Source organism: Dermacentor variabilis, chromosome 4 (assembly GCF_050947875.1).
Source record: "Dermacentor variabilis isolate Ectoservices chromosome 4, ASM5094787v1, whole genome shotgun sequence".
NCBI lineage: Eukaryota > Metazoa > Arthropoda > Arachnida > Ixodida > Ixodidae > Dermacentor > Dermacentor variabilis.
Genome location: NC_134571.1, coordinates 223314281 through 223332255, shown reverse-complemented (window position 1 = coordinate 223332255; position 17975 = coordinate 223314281). Strand labels below are relative to the sequence as shown.

General features: G+C 41.0%; 1 protein-coding gene across 3 annotated transcripts in view; it reads right to left on the bottom strand.

Annotated features, from left to right (window-relative positions):
* The window catches only part of LOC142580123 (protein O-mannosyl-transferase Tmtc3-like), an 870647-nt gene that overhangs the window by 110297 nt on the left and 742375 nt on the right, over nucleotides 1-17975 (bottom strand). For all 3 annotated transcript variants that reach the window (XM_075690944.1, XM_075690943.1, XM_075690942.1), the window contains 2 exons: nucleotides 12412-12569; nucleotides 2317-2403 (listed from right to left, as the gene is read on the bottom strand). In XM_075690944.1, coding sequence (XP_075547059.1) covers nucleotides 2317-2403; nucleotides 12412-12569 — 245 coding nt within the window. The remainder of the gene's footprint in view (nucleotides 1-2316; nucleotides 2404-12411; nucleotides 12570-17975) is intronic.

Genomic DNA, 17975 nt, shown 5'->3' with positions numbered 1-17975 from the left:
TAGGTTTTAAACAAAGGGTTGGCAAGGACATAACAAGGAAGTTCACGTAAGAAATAAGAAACTACAGTAACCATAATATTAACGAGCACAGGAACCTTTATAAAACGCAAAAATGAAACATACAGAAACCTGCAAATACAAGGACAGAAAAATAGCGAACACAATTGAGGAAACAATTAACACAGCTAGAAGCTGAGGAATGCACAATAATGAGGTTTAGTTATTGCAAAGGATCAGCACAAAAGAAACAAAAGCACAAAATATGACCATGAAAGAGAAACAATATTAGCAGTGTTGTTCAAAGGCAAAGCACTGAATGTTAGCAAGGTTGCAGTTGAGCTCCCCGCACGGTGCTCAAGCGGTACGTGGAAGGTGAACGCAGCATGCAAGGCTGGCGCACAGCAGCAATCCTGACCGTCCAGCTCGTGCAGAAAGGGTGGAGCTGTCCGTCAGTGCCACATGAAAGCAGCTGTATGGATGGGGTGCCCCCAGCCAGGACGCTAATGCATGTGTGCACAATGCCAGCACTGCTGCTCTGGCAGAGCCAATTGAGCAGAATGTGACGATGCATCCAATTTGATTTGTCGCTCTTGCTTTGTCGTTTTTGCAGCCAAATGCACTGCGCACTCTGGAGACATTGTGACCCAGATATTGACGATATGCATAGTCAATACCAGAACAGTATGGCGGCGCCAGAGACAACGGTGAAAATGCAGCTTGAGGGTTCGTACTGATTGCTATCGAAAAAAAAAGAAAGCACCGTAAAATCACAAAATTGACGGTAAACATGAAAGCTGGTAACAGGATCTGGTAAACTTGAAATAACAATAATTTTAGCAATCTCTGTTGAGAACCTTCGTGTACAGAATTAAACTAAATGGTACGATTCTGTCCTGGTGCCTAATGAAGATTCAGGTGCACCACGAATTATGGAATGATAATTAAATTGCCACTAATCATTCCCGAGCAGCCTTCCCTCTCAATGCGATGTGCAGAGGGGCAGACATTTGACACCACAAATTGCTTCATAAAAAGTTCAGGCATCTCTTAGATCTGCACTGTGCACATTTATTTATGTAGTGTTCAGCTCATGCTTTTTCAATATCCAAGCACAATGTGTTGCTCAACATTTAAACATGTAAAGCAGCTCCTTATATGTGGCTTTTACAAATTATACAAACATACATTTTTGTTCTCTTACTTGATACTTCTTTGTGGTGAGGTCATGGTCTCCTGGATGTCTTTTTATTTATGAAGCTGTGATCAGAATTGGCAATTTCATATACAGATCATAATCATAGCAAAAGACCTAAATTAGGCAGGTTCACTTGTTGCACCAGAGCAGTCTGTACTGGCAACAAGGCCCTGCAAGTAAGCTAGGCTCTCTACATGCAAAACGTTTCTGCCTTCACATCCTGCTCATTTCAAGTGCAGTGGTAGGAAACGAAAATTGGCACGTGGTCACTAATGCCCAATGTCACAATACCACCAGAAGATTCAGCATTCAAAGTATTAATGAAACAGACATAAATCCGGGTAAAAGTACCTGCTGTACCCATTGGTCACTCAATGTTTTCAAGGCAACTACTGTATTAGGTGACAAGGAGTAACAACATATTCATGTTTATACGAACAATGAGCACGGCATTCTGCTCATTAAGAGATAAATAACTGCAAAATTCTTCAATAAAGCTGATAAAGGCATTTATGCATTCAGTGATCCAGGAAGCAGGAGATGAATCACTATTCAATATACTTAAGTTGGAGACTTTGAAGTTAAGTTGCAGAAGAACACTCTTTCAGGTTTCAACTTCAAAATCCCGCAATTCTTGTTAAGGGCAGCAGGGCAATAAGGTTGGTCTTGGGGCATTCCTTGAACCCCACAGAAGCCATTGATGCCACATTTAGCAAAATCTGAGGAACTAATATTTTGCAAATCTTTGCAAAACATTAATAGGAGGAAGCTTGCATAAAACTAAATAAATAGAGTTAAACAAAAATAGACCTCACATTCGAAATAAGCACATGATATACATATATGTATGAGTTTACAGCACCATAACTTGAATAATTTTTGCAAAGGATGATGGGAAGAACATGGTAAAACCGCTTCCATATACGGTTCCGGATGCATGAGACTTGATATCCAGAGTGATATATTTACCCAATCGAAGCAATACCTAATTTTACCTTGTCTTTAGATCTTCCATGTTTCTGTTAGGCAAGGAAAAGTGGACCACTGAAAAGTGAACATTCGTGGAGTGGGATAGCAGAGGGTAACACTAAGCAGTTGCAAATTCCACTGACAAGTCTCACCATTCAAAGTTGCGCACAAATGTCTTCAAGGAGTGCGTCATGAGCAGAAGGAGGAGCCCGAACCACAAGAAGTTCTTGGTCAGCCGACTGCACAGTGGAAGAGGCAAAAGGGGGCAACTACTGAGCGGTGCACACCTTCACCTGCACGTCACCAAATGGAGGCAGCCTCTTTTTCATTTTACCTGAAAGCATCTGAATCAGCAAAGTCTTATATTAATATTTTTATTTTTATTTAGAATACTGTGAGGTCCTGTGGGCTGCGGGAAAATTCTATGCCATACTATGTACAGAGCAGCTACAAACGTTGCTGAAAAGTGTCAGCTGAATTACATTCCACAAACACATCAGAATCAAGCTCTTTCCATTAAGAAAAAAACAAACAAACAATAAAGTTGGCTGCACTAACCCTTGTAGTATAGTATAAAATGGTATAAGGATCATTAGTACACAATGACAGTCTTCCTGGAGGGCGCTAATAAAAACTAGAATCTAACTTTAGTGTTTTCTTACACAGTTGATACAGGAATGTTAAGCGTGCAATCTGCCTATGCATAGACAGCTTTCGAAGATTAGCTCGGTGAGTAGAGTCACTGATTGCGTTCTCTGGAAGCATGAACCTGGCTGCCTGTTCCCACTCATTAACTAGCCTTTGACTGCACAGATCCCAAAGGATGCTGGACCTTCTCTAAGGTTGGTCACATTAAAGTTTTATCAGCCATGCGCTTTGTTTCAGGCACAGCATCTCTCAATTTTCATCTTAAAACACAAGCTTATGTAACGCTCCATTTATTGGGGCCTTTAAGCTAATAAAATGAAATGAAATGAAAGCTTACATTCAGCCAAACCAGGGATATTTTCAATGTGCTAGTTCCAGTTTAAATTTGAAGTAAATGTAATGCCAAGGCATTTTAACTGACTGGGTCACCTAACTGCTTTATTGTTAATTTTATATGTAAGCACCAATAGATCTTTTTTATTTGATACAGACGGTTTTGTCAAAATTGATTTTCATGTCTTATTTTTCACATCACTCTTCAACAGCTTTCAAAAATCATCGAGCAGGACAGTTTCCATGCGAGAAAATAACACACTGTCATCCGTAAACAGTTTCACATCAACAGAAGAGTGAACACCTTATGCAACATCGCTCATATATAACAAAAACAAAATAGGCCACAAGAACAAAGCTTGCGGGACCTTCCTTCTGGCACAACTCTTGCCATCAACCAGTCACTGTTCCTTCTTGTAATGACACATTAAAGATTGTGAACAAAAAATGTGAGACTCATTCATAATATCATTTTCAAAGATCATTTGGTAACGTATCAGGACCTGCTGATATTTTGGGGCCTAATTGTAGCAACAAAGACAATATACCCTTCTTTTAAAATAACATTTAGGTTGATACTCTGTCTGTCACATAACATTGCAAGAGAAGGGTCAGTTGAACATTTTCCCATAAACATTATCACCATGCGTAAACGATTTCATCTCGTCTAAATATTTTCGAGCACACCAGTACACTTTCTCATGCAGATTATTACTGGTTGATAGCGGTGTTTGAAAAGTGAAATTTCTGAATAACATTGAATACTAACATTGAGAAAAGCGATTAACGAATATTGAATCAAATATAGGATAATTTCTCATTATTAAAACAATGTGAAATATGAAGTTTCCCGACATCCAGGCAACTGAGGAGGTTGTAATGACAAAGAAGCAGGATTTGTACAGAACATCTGATTCAAAATTCAAGGACTTCAAGAACGCCAGGCACGCAGATCGCTCTCAAGATACGGCTGTGCGACCGCGCGCAGCCGTCACATGCACAGCCGTAACCGGTGTAGAACGCCCTCCTCCTTCCCCTCCCCCGGTGCCCTTGCGCTCGACAGAACACTGCGCGCTTGCTCCTCGCTTTCGTCTCTTTCGCGTGGGCAGGATTGAGCAGTGATCGTTGGCTCCCCTCGCACATACAGCGTAGAGCGCATGGCCACGGTGTTATCGCCCTTGGGCTTTAGACGGAGGCGACGGCGGAAATGCGCTTGCAGTGTCTACGTAATAGCTATCGCAATAAAAGAATTTGTCAGGTCTGGTGCGTATTTGGGACGACTAGTTGATCAGGATGGTGAGCTTACCAAAAGAGCAATGTTATTCAGCTTCGCAGTTTAACTGTTTCCTTACTGGGCCCAAGGAAATCGATTAATTTGACTGACAGTTTTTCGACGCGTTGTTAATCATTGCCATTGGAATTCTTTCACGAGCAGTGCCATGCACCTTAGAAAATGATTGCACTTAATTTATTGGCAAAATTTGACAACATTAAGCGCATTGAGGAATCTGAAAAGAAAGCTTCGACAGGAGGTACTGTTGAAACCAGCCTCGAGTGCTTCTAGCACTTCTTCATTAAACCAAGATAAATTGCTTTGGTTGGTTCGGCAATAAAATTTTAAAGTTACATCAGCATTAAAGACACAGAAGCTCATGACAGGTTGTCTAATTTACCGATCCGACGTCTGCCCTGTATCAACTACATCTCAAACATCATACGTACGTACATGCTCAGGAGTGCATTTTGCACAATTGATTTCCAGCAGAATGTTCTGACACGGACAGGAAGTGACGACGACACATGTTGGACTCGTGCGTCGTTGTCTCTTCCTGTCCGTGTGAGAATGTTCTGCTGGAAATCAATTGTGCTATGAGCAACCAACGAGCTCAGGCAAACACTATTCTGAAGTGCATTTTGTTTTGATGATTGTGTTCAACTAACATTGAGGGCAACTTAATTTTTTTCTTGGCACGTGTTTTTATGCCTCAGGATTTCAATAATACTGTACAACTCACCATGAGCAAGCAATCTTTCCTGCCGTGTCGAGTTTGCACTCACACAAGAGCGCGCAATCAATTCCAGACAGACCTTCGGCAGAAGCTTTACCAGCCCTTACATTCTGAACACCGCCTGTGCAAATGTCCACATTTCCATTGTTGTACAATACTTCACAACACTGCACATTACTGTACAATGCTCTACAAGTGCTGTGCAAAGCATGTGAAGGCTTCAGTGCCAGTTCGAGGGACATGACTAGACCCGCTTCTTTGTACAGAAAAGCTGATCGCACAAAATAATCAAATAAGAGGATGCTTGTGCCCACTCCCCAAGCTGACAATGCTTACCTTGAGGGCATAAAGAATGCAGTACTCATGGCTTGCTGCCATGAGTGAATACGAATGCTCCCTGCACTGTAGGCGCGTTGTCACATTACCAAAGCTACATTTCCTCCCCGCACTCCCCAACACAGCATAGGCATCACATCAATAATATTCATGCCACCAAATCTCTATCAAAATTTTTGCATGGTCTAACTTACAGAAGTTGGGAAGTAAAAGAAAGGCGCATATTTTGTACATTTTACACTTTTTTACTCATGATTATTACTTTCATTCATGCTTCTTGACAAGTTTCTTTGAAGTTTCACGTAAGAATTCTCAATAACTCTCTGAGAAATTATTTCTGCTTTACTTCGATTCAAATCACCCATGATAAGGAAACGATTTAATGTATCATTGTAGACGTTGTGAATGATAAGCCTTCCAATAATGTTAAAACATAAAAACACAGAAAATGAGCCCATTTCTTTTCTCTGATCAAAACCGCTCTCTTTCTGTCTCTTAAGTTATGCCTAGCAATCTTCGTTCCATCACTCTTAACTGCGTGGTCCTTAAATTTTTTTCAAGCTTCTTTGTCAGTCTCCAAGTCTCTGCCCCATAAGTCAGCACTGGAATGCATCTAGTCCCCTTTCTCCAGCACTATTTCAAATCACACTATTCACTAAGCTAAAACGTTTAGCAAATAAAAAAAAATTGTGCTGGCAATTGCATAAAAGTGGTAGCCCAGAGCACTAGTTCTTACTGGCATCTCACAAATTTTTCAAGAATCCAACTACAGAAGCAAAGTATGTTTTTTATCATAAAACATTTTTGCTAGATGAAAATTCTGGCATAACCAATCTCACGATGAATGTCTAAGTTAATGCAATTTGAAATAGTGCTGGAGAAAGGGGACTGGATGCAGTCCAGGACTGGATGACCATCCTGTCTTGGTGTAAAGAACAATTTGGTCACATGAATTTCTCTTGTGGTAAAGTGTCACCTGTCCTCTGATTTAAATCTGTCTCTTTTTCTCGTTACGATTTTTTTTTCTTTTTGCATGTGAACCCTCCACTCATTGTCGGAGGAAATTTTTAAACATTTTTCTGAGGTGTAGTTTATTCATCCAGCACTGTAAGGTGTTGTGTGCACAATTATGTGCACCAAGATAGTGCTTGAATAGCAAAAGCATTGTTGAAAATAATTTATTTCTTTTATGTATTTATTTCGTACTGCAGATCATGTTACAGGTCCAAGCAGATCAAATACAGAAATTGATAACATAGGATCAAAGGTAGCAAGTGAAATAAAAAACGACATACAACATCACAATGCATTGTCAGATATTGTGTCAGCGAATTCCACTCTCTAATGCTATGCGGGGAAAAAGAAAACTTGAATGTGTCAGGGTGAGCAAAGTAAGGGGTTAGTGAACCGGGTTGATGGTGACGCGCGCAACGTGTGGTTAGAAACGATACATAGGGTGCAGGATCAAGCGCCAATATTTTATTTATTGGCAAGGAAAGAAATTCTCGATGCATATTTTTTCTTCTTGTTTCAAGGAGTTGGACACTGTTATTTTTCATTAGCTCAGACAGTGAATTGAACGGTGAAAATTTTGAATAAGTAAACCTTATGGCTTTCCTTTGAATTCTTTCAAGTTTTTAAATATTGGTTGTAATATATGAATCTCACACCACGCATGCATACTCGAACTTCGTCTTGATTAATGAATTATATAAGCCGATAGTTTAACCCGAGTGGAGGCTTTCCAAAGTTTATTCCGTAAAAGACAGTTTTCAAAAGTCGGACAAGCAGATATTTCCAACATGTGAATTCCAGGAGAGATTGTTAGTTATTGTTACACCTAGGCATTTAAAACTGGAGACCATGTAAGGGTGATTGTCCAAGGTGATACCTGTGATCGAAAATAAATGTTTTCCATGATACGCAAAGGAAGTTCGTTTTGTCTTTGTTTAGAACCATACCTTGTTCCTGGCACCATGCTAGGATGTTAGTTAAAGAGTTATCTATGTCATTCTAGTGATTAGAACATGTAATGTCACGATACAGCATGCAATCATCCGCAAACAAACAAATCTCTACACCAGGAACAACTGTGTCAACAATGTCGTTACTATAAACAAGAAATAATAAAGGGCCTAGTACACTCCCTTGAGGCACACCAGAAGTGACTGCAAGACCATCCGACTCTTTTTCATCAATTGAAACACACTGCTTACAGTAAGTTAAATAGTCTAAAATCCACATAACTAATATTTCAGGAAGGCAAATAGTTTTGGGTTTAAAATTCATTTATCATGAGAGACTTTATCAAATGCTTTGCTACAATCTAAGAATATGAGATCAACTTGGCCATTACTGTCTAGGGTAAGTGTGAGCGAATGAACGATTGTTATTAATTGGGTTACTGTTGAATACCCTTTATGGAAACCATGCTGAAATTTGGATAGAATAGAGCGCTGATTTAAGAATTTATGCAATTAACAATGACATGCTTGATTAATTTACAGCATGATGAAATTATGGAAATTGGGTGATAGTTAACAGCAAATGATCACCTTTCTTGGGTACCGGAACAATTTGGGCAGTCGTCCAGTCATCCGGCAGTTTCGCAGTTCGCAAGGATGCTCAAAAGATCACACGCAAAAACTTTGCAACTGATTCAGCATAACATTGTAGAAAAATGGTTGGAATGTTGTCTGGCCCACATGTTTTTTTGGTTTTTAGGTTCAGTAACATTGAAGATACCCAAGCATAAAAACAAAATTTACTTCTGCATCATGAAACTGTGCGGCTGTAGGGGTACATAAATTGGAATTTGAGAAGACTCTTTGAAAATAGGTATTGAAATGATGCGCAATGGCTCTCTGGTGAGTGATTATGGAACTGTTAACTGATATCCGAGACACAATGGGCTTTCTTCCACTTATGTAATTCCAGGACTTTTCTGGCGCCTTTACAAAGTTTGGCAACGACGTGCTGAAATGGTGGTAAGATTCTCCTGTAGTATCTTGATTAGCCCTGGTTGTGCTCGCTGCTTTTTTAATCATTTTATTTTGCATTTCTGGTGTATAATATTACATGTCATCCATGGTGTGTGCTTGTTAACTTTCTTTCCCTAGTTTGGCACAGTTATCAATGGCACATGCACTTAAAACAGTCCCACAGGACACAAATGTCTGTTTCATCGAATTTAGTCAGACAGCTTTCCATACATTCCACTATGCAGGCATCATTGGAACATGAGTAATCTTTAACAGATTTAATCGAGGAATCGTAACATTTCTTAAGCGATAAAAAGGGAAATGACACACCCACTAGATAATGATCAGAAAGCCCCTGCTCAACATGCACAGAATATTCAGTGATATCACGATTTATGAATACCAAGTCTAAAACAGAACTGCTCGAACCACGTACATGTGTTGGCTTATCCACCACTTGTACCAAATCATGCACTAATATTACATCAAACATGACATTGATACTTTGGTTATGATGCGAGCATGTTTGCATTAGCTCCCACTTGATGCCAGCTAGATTAAAATCTCCAATTAGTAGAGTTGGGCTCTTTTGGAATGGTGACACGTGCATATGGAGCTTGCTTAAGTAGTTCGGTGGAGATTCAGGAGGCCTGTAGATTGCACAAAGAACAAAGCTATAACCCCAGCATGTCGGCTTTAGGCACAAGCATTCAAGGTCAGCAACATCGTCCAGAATGAAAGCATCTATTTGATTTTTAATAAGCACAGCCACTCCACCTCCCCTAGAAGACCTGTGCTTTCGAAATACTGGATATGAAGGAGGGAAACATTTTGTCATTTATTTCACTGCGAAGCCACGTTTCCATTACTACAGTAATGTGAGGGTAGTGCTGAAGTGAACTTATTTCAAGGAAGTCTGCTTTACTAATGACGCTGCGGGCGTTTATGTTTGGCAAACGCACATGTTTCTTTTGAATTTGAGAATGAAGTCATGCCTGGGATTCCACGCATTCCAATATGTGAAGTGTGATTAGTCATAAGCTGGACGCACCTGTTTTGCAATTCATCCCAAACAAAAACATCTTTTTTGAACCTCAGCCTATTATGCACAAGAAAAACCTTGCTTTTAGCATCTCTTTCCGCCTTCGCACTTTCCCATAGCAGCTTGTGTTTTTTAAGAGTTGAATGGGAATAGTCATTTTTAATGATATTAAAATGTGTTGCTTACATCTAGAAACACTTTTGATTCGAATAGTGCTGCAAGTTTGAATATAACGAGAAAAATGTTACAGCAAAATGAAAGGGAAGATGGATGGTTGTGTGTTTTTGCTCAGTGTCAGTATGTCATTGTATGTAGTGGGTTTACTTATTCCATGCTTTTGTTTTTCACAATGATTTTCACCAGGCATTATTTTCAAGTGACTGGATAGGTGTTCTTCAGGATTGCTGGACATGAAATAGTTGATGTTATCATTTTTGATGTTCCCATAATGAGCTTTTGCATGGGGTCCACATTCTGCAAGCTCGACAAAACTTACTAAAGAATTGAAAATTCTTAATCTATTTTGCAAGCTGTGTGCTTTTAATGATTTTGAAGGTTCAGGAAATGCCATGAAAGTAAACTTTCAGAGAACATAATTAATCGGTGCCTGAGAGGGTTAAAAGCCAAGGGCAATAAAATTTTGGTCTACACAAAAAGCTTAGTTTCAGATAGCGTAAATATACAGGGTGTTCATATAACTTGACCCAAACTTTAAAAATATGCAAATGTCACGTAGCTGGATGGAACCAAGGCAATGTTGTTTGCGGTTGCTTGGAAATACTCAGATTATTTTTTGCATTATGCCTAATTAGATACTTAGTCTTAATAATTTATAAACTTCTCAATTATTATAATTAGATGAAAAATGTAAATGAGAAAATGGTACAGCAACATGAAAAACTCCCGATGCAGCTTTCTGTTGCTCGAAACGCGCAAAACGGCCATGCGACTGGCCGCTCGAGGCACTTTGCATTTATTTGTGGCTTTCTTTCGCACATGGAAAAATATGTTAATGTAGCACGTATTGAGCAACAGAAAGCTGTATCGGGAGTTTTTCATCTTGCTCTGCAATTTTCTCATTGACACTTTTTATCTAATTATGCTAATTGAGAAGTTGTTTAATTAATTAATTAAGACTATCTAATTAGGCATAATGCAAAAAATCATCTGAGTATCTCTGTGTGACGTTAAACAACATTACCTCGGTTCTGTCCAGCTGCACAGCATTTGCCTATTTTTGAAGTGTGGCTCAAGTTGACACGTACACCCTGTAGAGAGATCGCACGCAATTATTTTTTATTTAGTACATACTGTGGACTGTTACAATTAGCTAGTGGGGGCAGCAAACTTCAAGCCACTCCTCATTTTCTGTGAGGAAGTGCTTCAGCTTTGTGAAGCTAACAGTACGTCCCATCAGTGAGACCAGCAGCGATACCATGCTATGATACATCTGACGAAGAATACGTGGTTTATAGATGTCGCTTGGCCAACGACCTCGACACTGGGACCAAGGAACTCCAGAAATAAAGCTTTCCATGCCACTTCCTCATGGCCACTGCTAGCCACCGAAGCCAACCATGGTCAGATGAACCAGCTAATTGCTGGGCCATTCCATAAGCCCAAATGCATCGTGAAGCGCGTCTGCCTGAGAGTCTACTTCTCCAATCGTGTTCGTGGAACACAGGTGCCGGAGTGATGGTGCACACCCTTGCTGTCGATGCAGAGCTTTCGGCGACTTCGGACGCTACGACTGGAGGAAGGTACGAGCTTAGGTTTTCCTGGTCTAGGGATCTAGGGAGGATAGGGGACTGAAGCAGACTTTTTCGGCTCCTCTGGGGTGTTTTCCGAGATCGATGTAGTAGCGTTGATATGTATCTTCTACGTGCTATGATGTAATGGTCTCCGTGCTCCTGCCAGTATGAGTATGACTTTTCTCTGTGAATAGATTAGCCTCTCCTATGTAAAAAAGCCCCCTGTTCCATTTCTCCATCCTCTAGTATTCATCAAGAAAGAAGCAACCCTCGTCATGAGAGTTCGGACGACAGCGTGGGCCCTCATACCTTGTGTGTGATGCCCCAGTAGCGCAGGCTGGAGAGCGACCCTCAGGGTGATGTCAGATTCCGAGACCCCGACATCCAAATTCTACCGGACCAATAAAGGCCCAAGCAGTAGAGACGGTACAAAAACAGTCCACATATACATGAAGCATTTTAAAATTAAGAAAAAAAATAAAGCAATATCCACAATAATACAAAAGTAAAACACAACTTCAGTTCACTCAAGTTCACGCAACAATTCACTCAAGAGGCATAAAAAGATGCGAACTTTTTGGTAATGCATTTCACTCGGCGATTATCTCAGAGCAATACTTGTACAGACTGGTGTGCGCGAGAATGTTGGAAATACAATTGGATGTACTACAAGAAGCTCACAAACACAGACACTTCTGGCAATACCAAAACTGAAGAAAAGGCTGCAATTAGCCCTCGCCAGAAACGACGCACTGCCCAGAATGTTGAGAATCAGTGCGGCTTCTCAGCACGACCTCTGAGATTAAACAGTGCCCACAGCATGCTAAACAATTTGATGGTGACATGTTGGGATTTGCATCGTGCCAGCTAATGATCAGATTCATGTCTCCTCACCTTAGATGCTGTTTAAAGGCTGTTAATGAGAAAATTAGACAATTACTAATCCTGCACCATTGCCAAGACTGCTGCAGTGTTACTCATTGATAAACAATTTAGCCGGATTAAAATTTCATAGCAGTTGTCCTTGAGCTTTGGATTCCCCATTAGTGTTAGCTTTAGAAGTTCTATAGAGTCCATTTAAGAAAACTTCGAATGAAGCTGCATGTCAGCAATGCACATTTAGTGTGCGCCGCTGCCAAGCGTGTACCTGTCGGCGTAGTTCTTGATCAGCGTGTGCCAGCCATGTGCGACGAGGAGGCAGAAGCCCATGCTGGGCATGTACAGGACACGCTCAGCCACCACGAAGCCCACGGGAAAGAACAGGTTGGATGCCGGCAGGAAGGGAAACACCAGCAGGGAGAGGCTCTGCAGCACAAGAAATTATTTTATCTACAGCTGTACATCCTGGTACTCACATAATTAAACTGTTTCTGTCATTAGGCTGCACATTATAAAACATGGTTTATTAAAAATCCCTATGGTAGCATTTGAAATAACCAAGCAGCTTAATATGCAAACTCAGGGCTCTTCAGAGCCCATGCAGGCATGCATTACCACACAAAGTTAATAAAGATAATCTTCTGGGTCAATGAATACCTGTGTATATTGACATGCAAGTTTGTTCATCTTTCTCCAGTGACCGCTGTTCACCAAAATGTTAAACGTTATTGCTCAGCGCAAGATGCACCTGCATGATTTGGAAGTTACGTGGATGTTATCATTCATTCTGTCTGTTGTGTATGTCCTCGCCGAACCATTTATTACCTGATTGCATGCGCGACACATATTGTGTAGTAGTTTCTGGAAATCAGGCGGGAACCAACTGTTACACTAGAACCTTTGACGAGTGATGTACAAAAGTTGATGCGCTTGACCCACCGATGAGATTTTAGACGATCTCTGACTGTGTTCACCGCCATCAATGTGCTTTGATTGTAACTTGCTTTTGTGTGCACAGGTTCGCCCAATAAAAAGTCAGGTTATTCACAGTTTCACTGCTGTGTTCTTCCTTGCCACTGCTACGTGACAATATCTTCATGACCAAACAAGAAATGCATGTCCATTGCACCGATAACAGAGCAAAGGAAAGACGCTTTTTCAATTAGTTCACATGCTCCTGCCAGATGGTGCGACTATTATATATCAAGTACGCTGCAATTTGAAACATATTCAGATTTCAACCAAACGGGAGACACAAGTGCTTGATCTACAAATACTTCCATCACCTCGACTACGGTTAATTCGATCCAAACTAAAGGTTTCCACAGACGCTTATGCATTTCTATTGGCCTGAACCATTACATTTCCATCCTGAAACTGCCCTTCGCCAGACAATTCAAACTTGACTTATCAGCAAGCACACGTGAGACATCTACGGTGATCTAATTGTGACCCTTTTAATATCAGCATTTCTCGATGTAGCTTAGGGAACAGCGAACGTGTTGAACACACACCGTCTCCTGTCAAAAGTGCCAATTTTCGGCCTGTCCTAGGAAAATTTTGAATGAGGGTAGCTTACAATGTCTGATTACAGTATTTAGATGATCCTAATGCGTGCCTTTTTTCCATCATGAGAATCAGGCTGGAAATCGCCTGCACAGTGCAATCGGGTGCGGAACCAAGACAGCGCTTAAGGTGTTAGTATACGCTTAGAAGCATAAAATTTATTGCACAACATGGCTGTATTGCGGCGAAACTGACTCAGAAAGCCGCGCGGCAAAGCTGACTATAAACAACCGCCTGCCACTGGACCTTTGTCCATTTTCCTTGTTAAAAAATCGGATGCGTGTTAGATTTCTACTTTGCTTGGACCTTTAGTGTCATTGCTATGTTACTTTGGTACTTTAGACACATAGAAAGCGGGCGCACGCTTAACCTTGGGGCGTGTTAGAATCAGCCAAATATATTGCCAAATGAATCAGAGGTGTGTTTGGAATTTTTTATTCCGATATTCAAGGCTAATTTTTGCCATCGTTATGAGCTCCTGTATAAAGACCAAATGCAATAAGATCGCAGACGCGCACTGTATGCTGCATGTGCGAGGGACTGTGGTCAAGGGTGAGCTGACAAGGATCGACACGGTGGCGTATTCTCTCGCGTGCACGTAGGGAGGGGAACATCTTTTGCGCATCTTTTCTACTGTGGCATCACATGACGCTGCCCCGTCTTGGCGGTAATCTGTGTGTGTGTTTTTTCGCGCCTAGTTCGCATTGAAACGGGATCAGCAGGCAGCATGAAGGGGAATGCGTTGACCACCGCTCTTCATCATGTCAGCATTCTGGCAGTGACTGCTGACGGTCATCGAATGAGGTGTGTTTGCCTGCGTTACACTATGCTAGTTAGTAAGTGAATGTTTGCAGCAGTTTATATGACCTATAAAACAAGTGTCCTTACTTCGTATAGCTGTGTCAAAATTTGCTATTGCAATCAATGCTTTGCCTTTTAGGAAAAACAGCACCTTTTTCTGGATCTTGTTTAATTCGACCCACCGAAAAATTAGATCAGTTTTGTCGGTTCTGTGAGGGTAAAATTAATGGAAATCGGCTGTAGTACCACCAACAATACGCATTGCTGAATGCCACGTCTAAACAAAATTTTATTGCAATAATTCGTTATTTTCAATGAAATATCTGGTTCTCGTGAGAGACACAGCATGCTTCAGTATATTATGCTCACTGTGCATCGAATGAAATATTTCCCATTTTTGCTTGGATTTCATCCTTTCTCGCACACAGATGATGACATGGAGTATTAGACAACTATTTGAAATATATTCGGATTTTTTAATAGTGATCGACTGTACAATTCAATCACAGAATCAAATACGACAATATTCAATTTGTTATTCAAAAGCTTCAAATACTAAAAAAATGGCTCAGTTTTTAAGGGTATGTCAAATCAATAAACAAATAAATAAATTCGCACATTCCTATGCATGCACAAACAACCCACCCAGCTAACGTGGTGCTATAGAAACAATAGTGTAATAGTGTTCGACACGTTTTTCAATTTGTGCGTGGGAGACTTGCGCTCATAGGGCATCAACTCAGGCTTTCTTGCTCTGAGCATCAGATCAGGTTTCTTGTTAACGTGATTAATAGGGATGTGCGAATACCGAGTAGTAGGTGCAGAATCGAATCAAGAAAAGAAAAAGCTGAATCGAATATCACATATCACAAACTTAATAACGAAATTTAAAGCTTATAAATATTGTGGAAAAAAGAAAGAACAAAGCACGATGCCACACATACTCAGGAGTCTACTACAGCATGGCATATAACAATGCTGCAAGCTATCATTACAACTTAGGTACCTAGGAATACAGGTGTAGAGTATTACTCCTATTAGTATGCCAGCACGTATTGTTGACAGCTCAGTTCTACTTGAAAGCCTGAAAAATATTAATTTTTTTCTTCATAGAACATCTGTTGAATATAATCAATTGCTTTTTTGACCTTTGAAGCTGAAGAGGCAGTGAAGTTATGCATACTGCATATCTTATGAGATTGTTAAGTTTAACAGTGCACCTCTGTTTTATTGCAATCTTTCATAATTATTGCAGACAGTTTTGATTTCCAATTTTCCTCCAGATGGGCTTTGCGGGTCATACGTCAGCTTGTGAAGCTGACGTATGACGTATGAAGCTTGTCAGTCTGCGCGAGAGACGAAAGCGCAGATGACGCATGTGTGGCTCCATCACTGCTTCACCAATGGCCGTTGTTGGCGCTGCGCGGGTCGATCAACGGTCGCGCCGATGTTAAGAGCATTTCATTTTCATCATTTCATTGTTCAGGATTATTTGCCACCTGTCAAACGTTCCGAAATCGGGTAACACATAGAACCCCCCACCCTCCTTTATGTCCCTCCACCGTCTGCATAGGTTTCTGCAGCTGGGCGGTGGATCAGCGCACCAGTCACACATGACACTAACACGCCCACCGTGTAAATGAAAAGCATCTTGTGAGTGGTTGTGCCGAAGCTAAAAAAAAAAACTGAAAGACAGACGTACGTTTACAAACGGCGTCGGGAACGAGAGGCCATGGTACATAATTCTCAAAGGTGGCACCCCTAGACTACGCTCGCGCCATCCCACACGCCCGCTTTGATTAGCGAGGCGGTTTGTCGGTTTGCTGTCTATCGTGCGGCTTCCACGACTAGATCTGCTTCGATTCGGTACCAAGCCGCAATTCATTCAGTCGCCAATGCCCGACGAAACAGCGCTGATTAGGCCTAATGGCCTGACAGATAGCTGTAATTGAAGCAGCGTTCAGGTCTGCGGGCACATACACCAAGGTCGTCTTGGTGCTTAAACTTGCGAGTGGACAAAAAGCTTGGAACATACCCATGAAGTAGAGACAGTTTCCTTTTTTTCCGCCACTATGTGGCATATCGACCGTGAAGAATTCGAAATTTCTTTGGGCGCTGAGACCAATTCACTTTGAGCGCTGAGACCAATTGTGCACGTAGGCACTTATAATGGTGCTTTATTACAACTGCAAATTTATATTGACACCTTTTTGCTATGTATACGTATTTGAGGCATGGGTTATACAACATGATGTCTTCAGTTTTGCTCTCATTGTCAAGTGCATCGTCTGCTAGCAAGCGAACGTTCGTTGCGCAGATGCTGGCGGATGCCCAGTTTTTCTTGCAGAAACTCTGTTCAATAAAATTTTTTATGGTTTACTTGCTTTGGTGCGCCCGCGACTCTTGTCGGCAGGTACCAATTGTAGTTTCAGTCAGGTGAACAGCTATATTTAACACTGTTTTCTAAAGGTAACACATAATTTTTGCCACAGAAGCCACCTATCTGCAACATGAAGCTATGTAAGAAAATGTTATTGATATTGTGCCATTTTACGTGTGCTTCATGTTGATGGAATATTGATCAGGGACAATGATCAAAGAAAACTATATTATAGTGAAATAATTAAGCCAGGTTTATTAACTGTGTGGCACGAAGAGATGTAGATGACTAATGCAGTTCTAGGTAAATCTAAGGGTACATAGACATATATATCCACTACATAAGGGTGTCCCACCTAACTTGAGCCAAAGTTAAAAATAAAAGGCACTCCAGACGCAAGTTGAACCGAATGCATAATGTTGGCACTGGCCTAGAGTTACTCAGGGTATTTTTTATTTTCCCCTTAACAGATTAGTTATGTTTAGTTAATCAACCTTTTAAGTACTGGCTGCAGACCCCAAGTGTGATGCGCAACTTTGTAGAGCACCTTGAGAAACCTCTCAATAAATTGTTTCCAACACAATATACTATATCTCACGTGGTCCTTTCTTCTGCATTCCAAAGAAAGCCCATGAAATATTGAAAAATACCACCTGACGAGGCGCTTGCGCATTGTTATTGCGCTGCTCTCCAGCGTGCGATGGATGAACAAGGTCGGTTGCAGTGAGACTGGCCTGCGACAGGGCATTCGCACTGTCATGCGATAAGAGCTGCATGCCCAGATACCTACACCAGGCATAAGGCTCTGTCATGGGCCAGTCTCGCTGCAGCTGACCTTGTTCATCCATCGCACGCTGGAGAGCAGCACAATAACAGTGCGCAAGTGCCTCGTCAGGTGGTATTTTTCAATATTTGGCGGGCTTTCTCTGGAATGCAGAAGAAAGGACCACGTGAGATATAGTATATTGTGTTGGAAACAATTTATTGAGAGGTTTCTCAAGGTGCTCTACAAAGTTGCGCATCACACTTGGGGTCTGCAGCCAGTACTTAAAAGGTTGATTAACTAAACATAACTAATCTGTTAA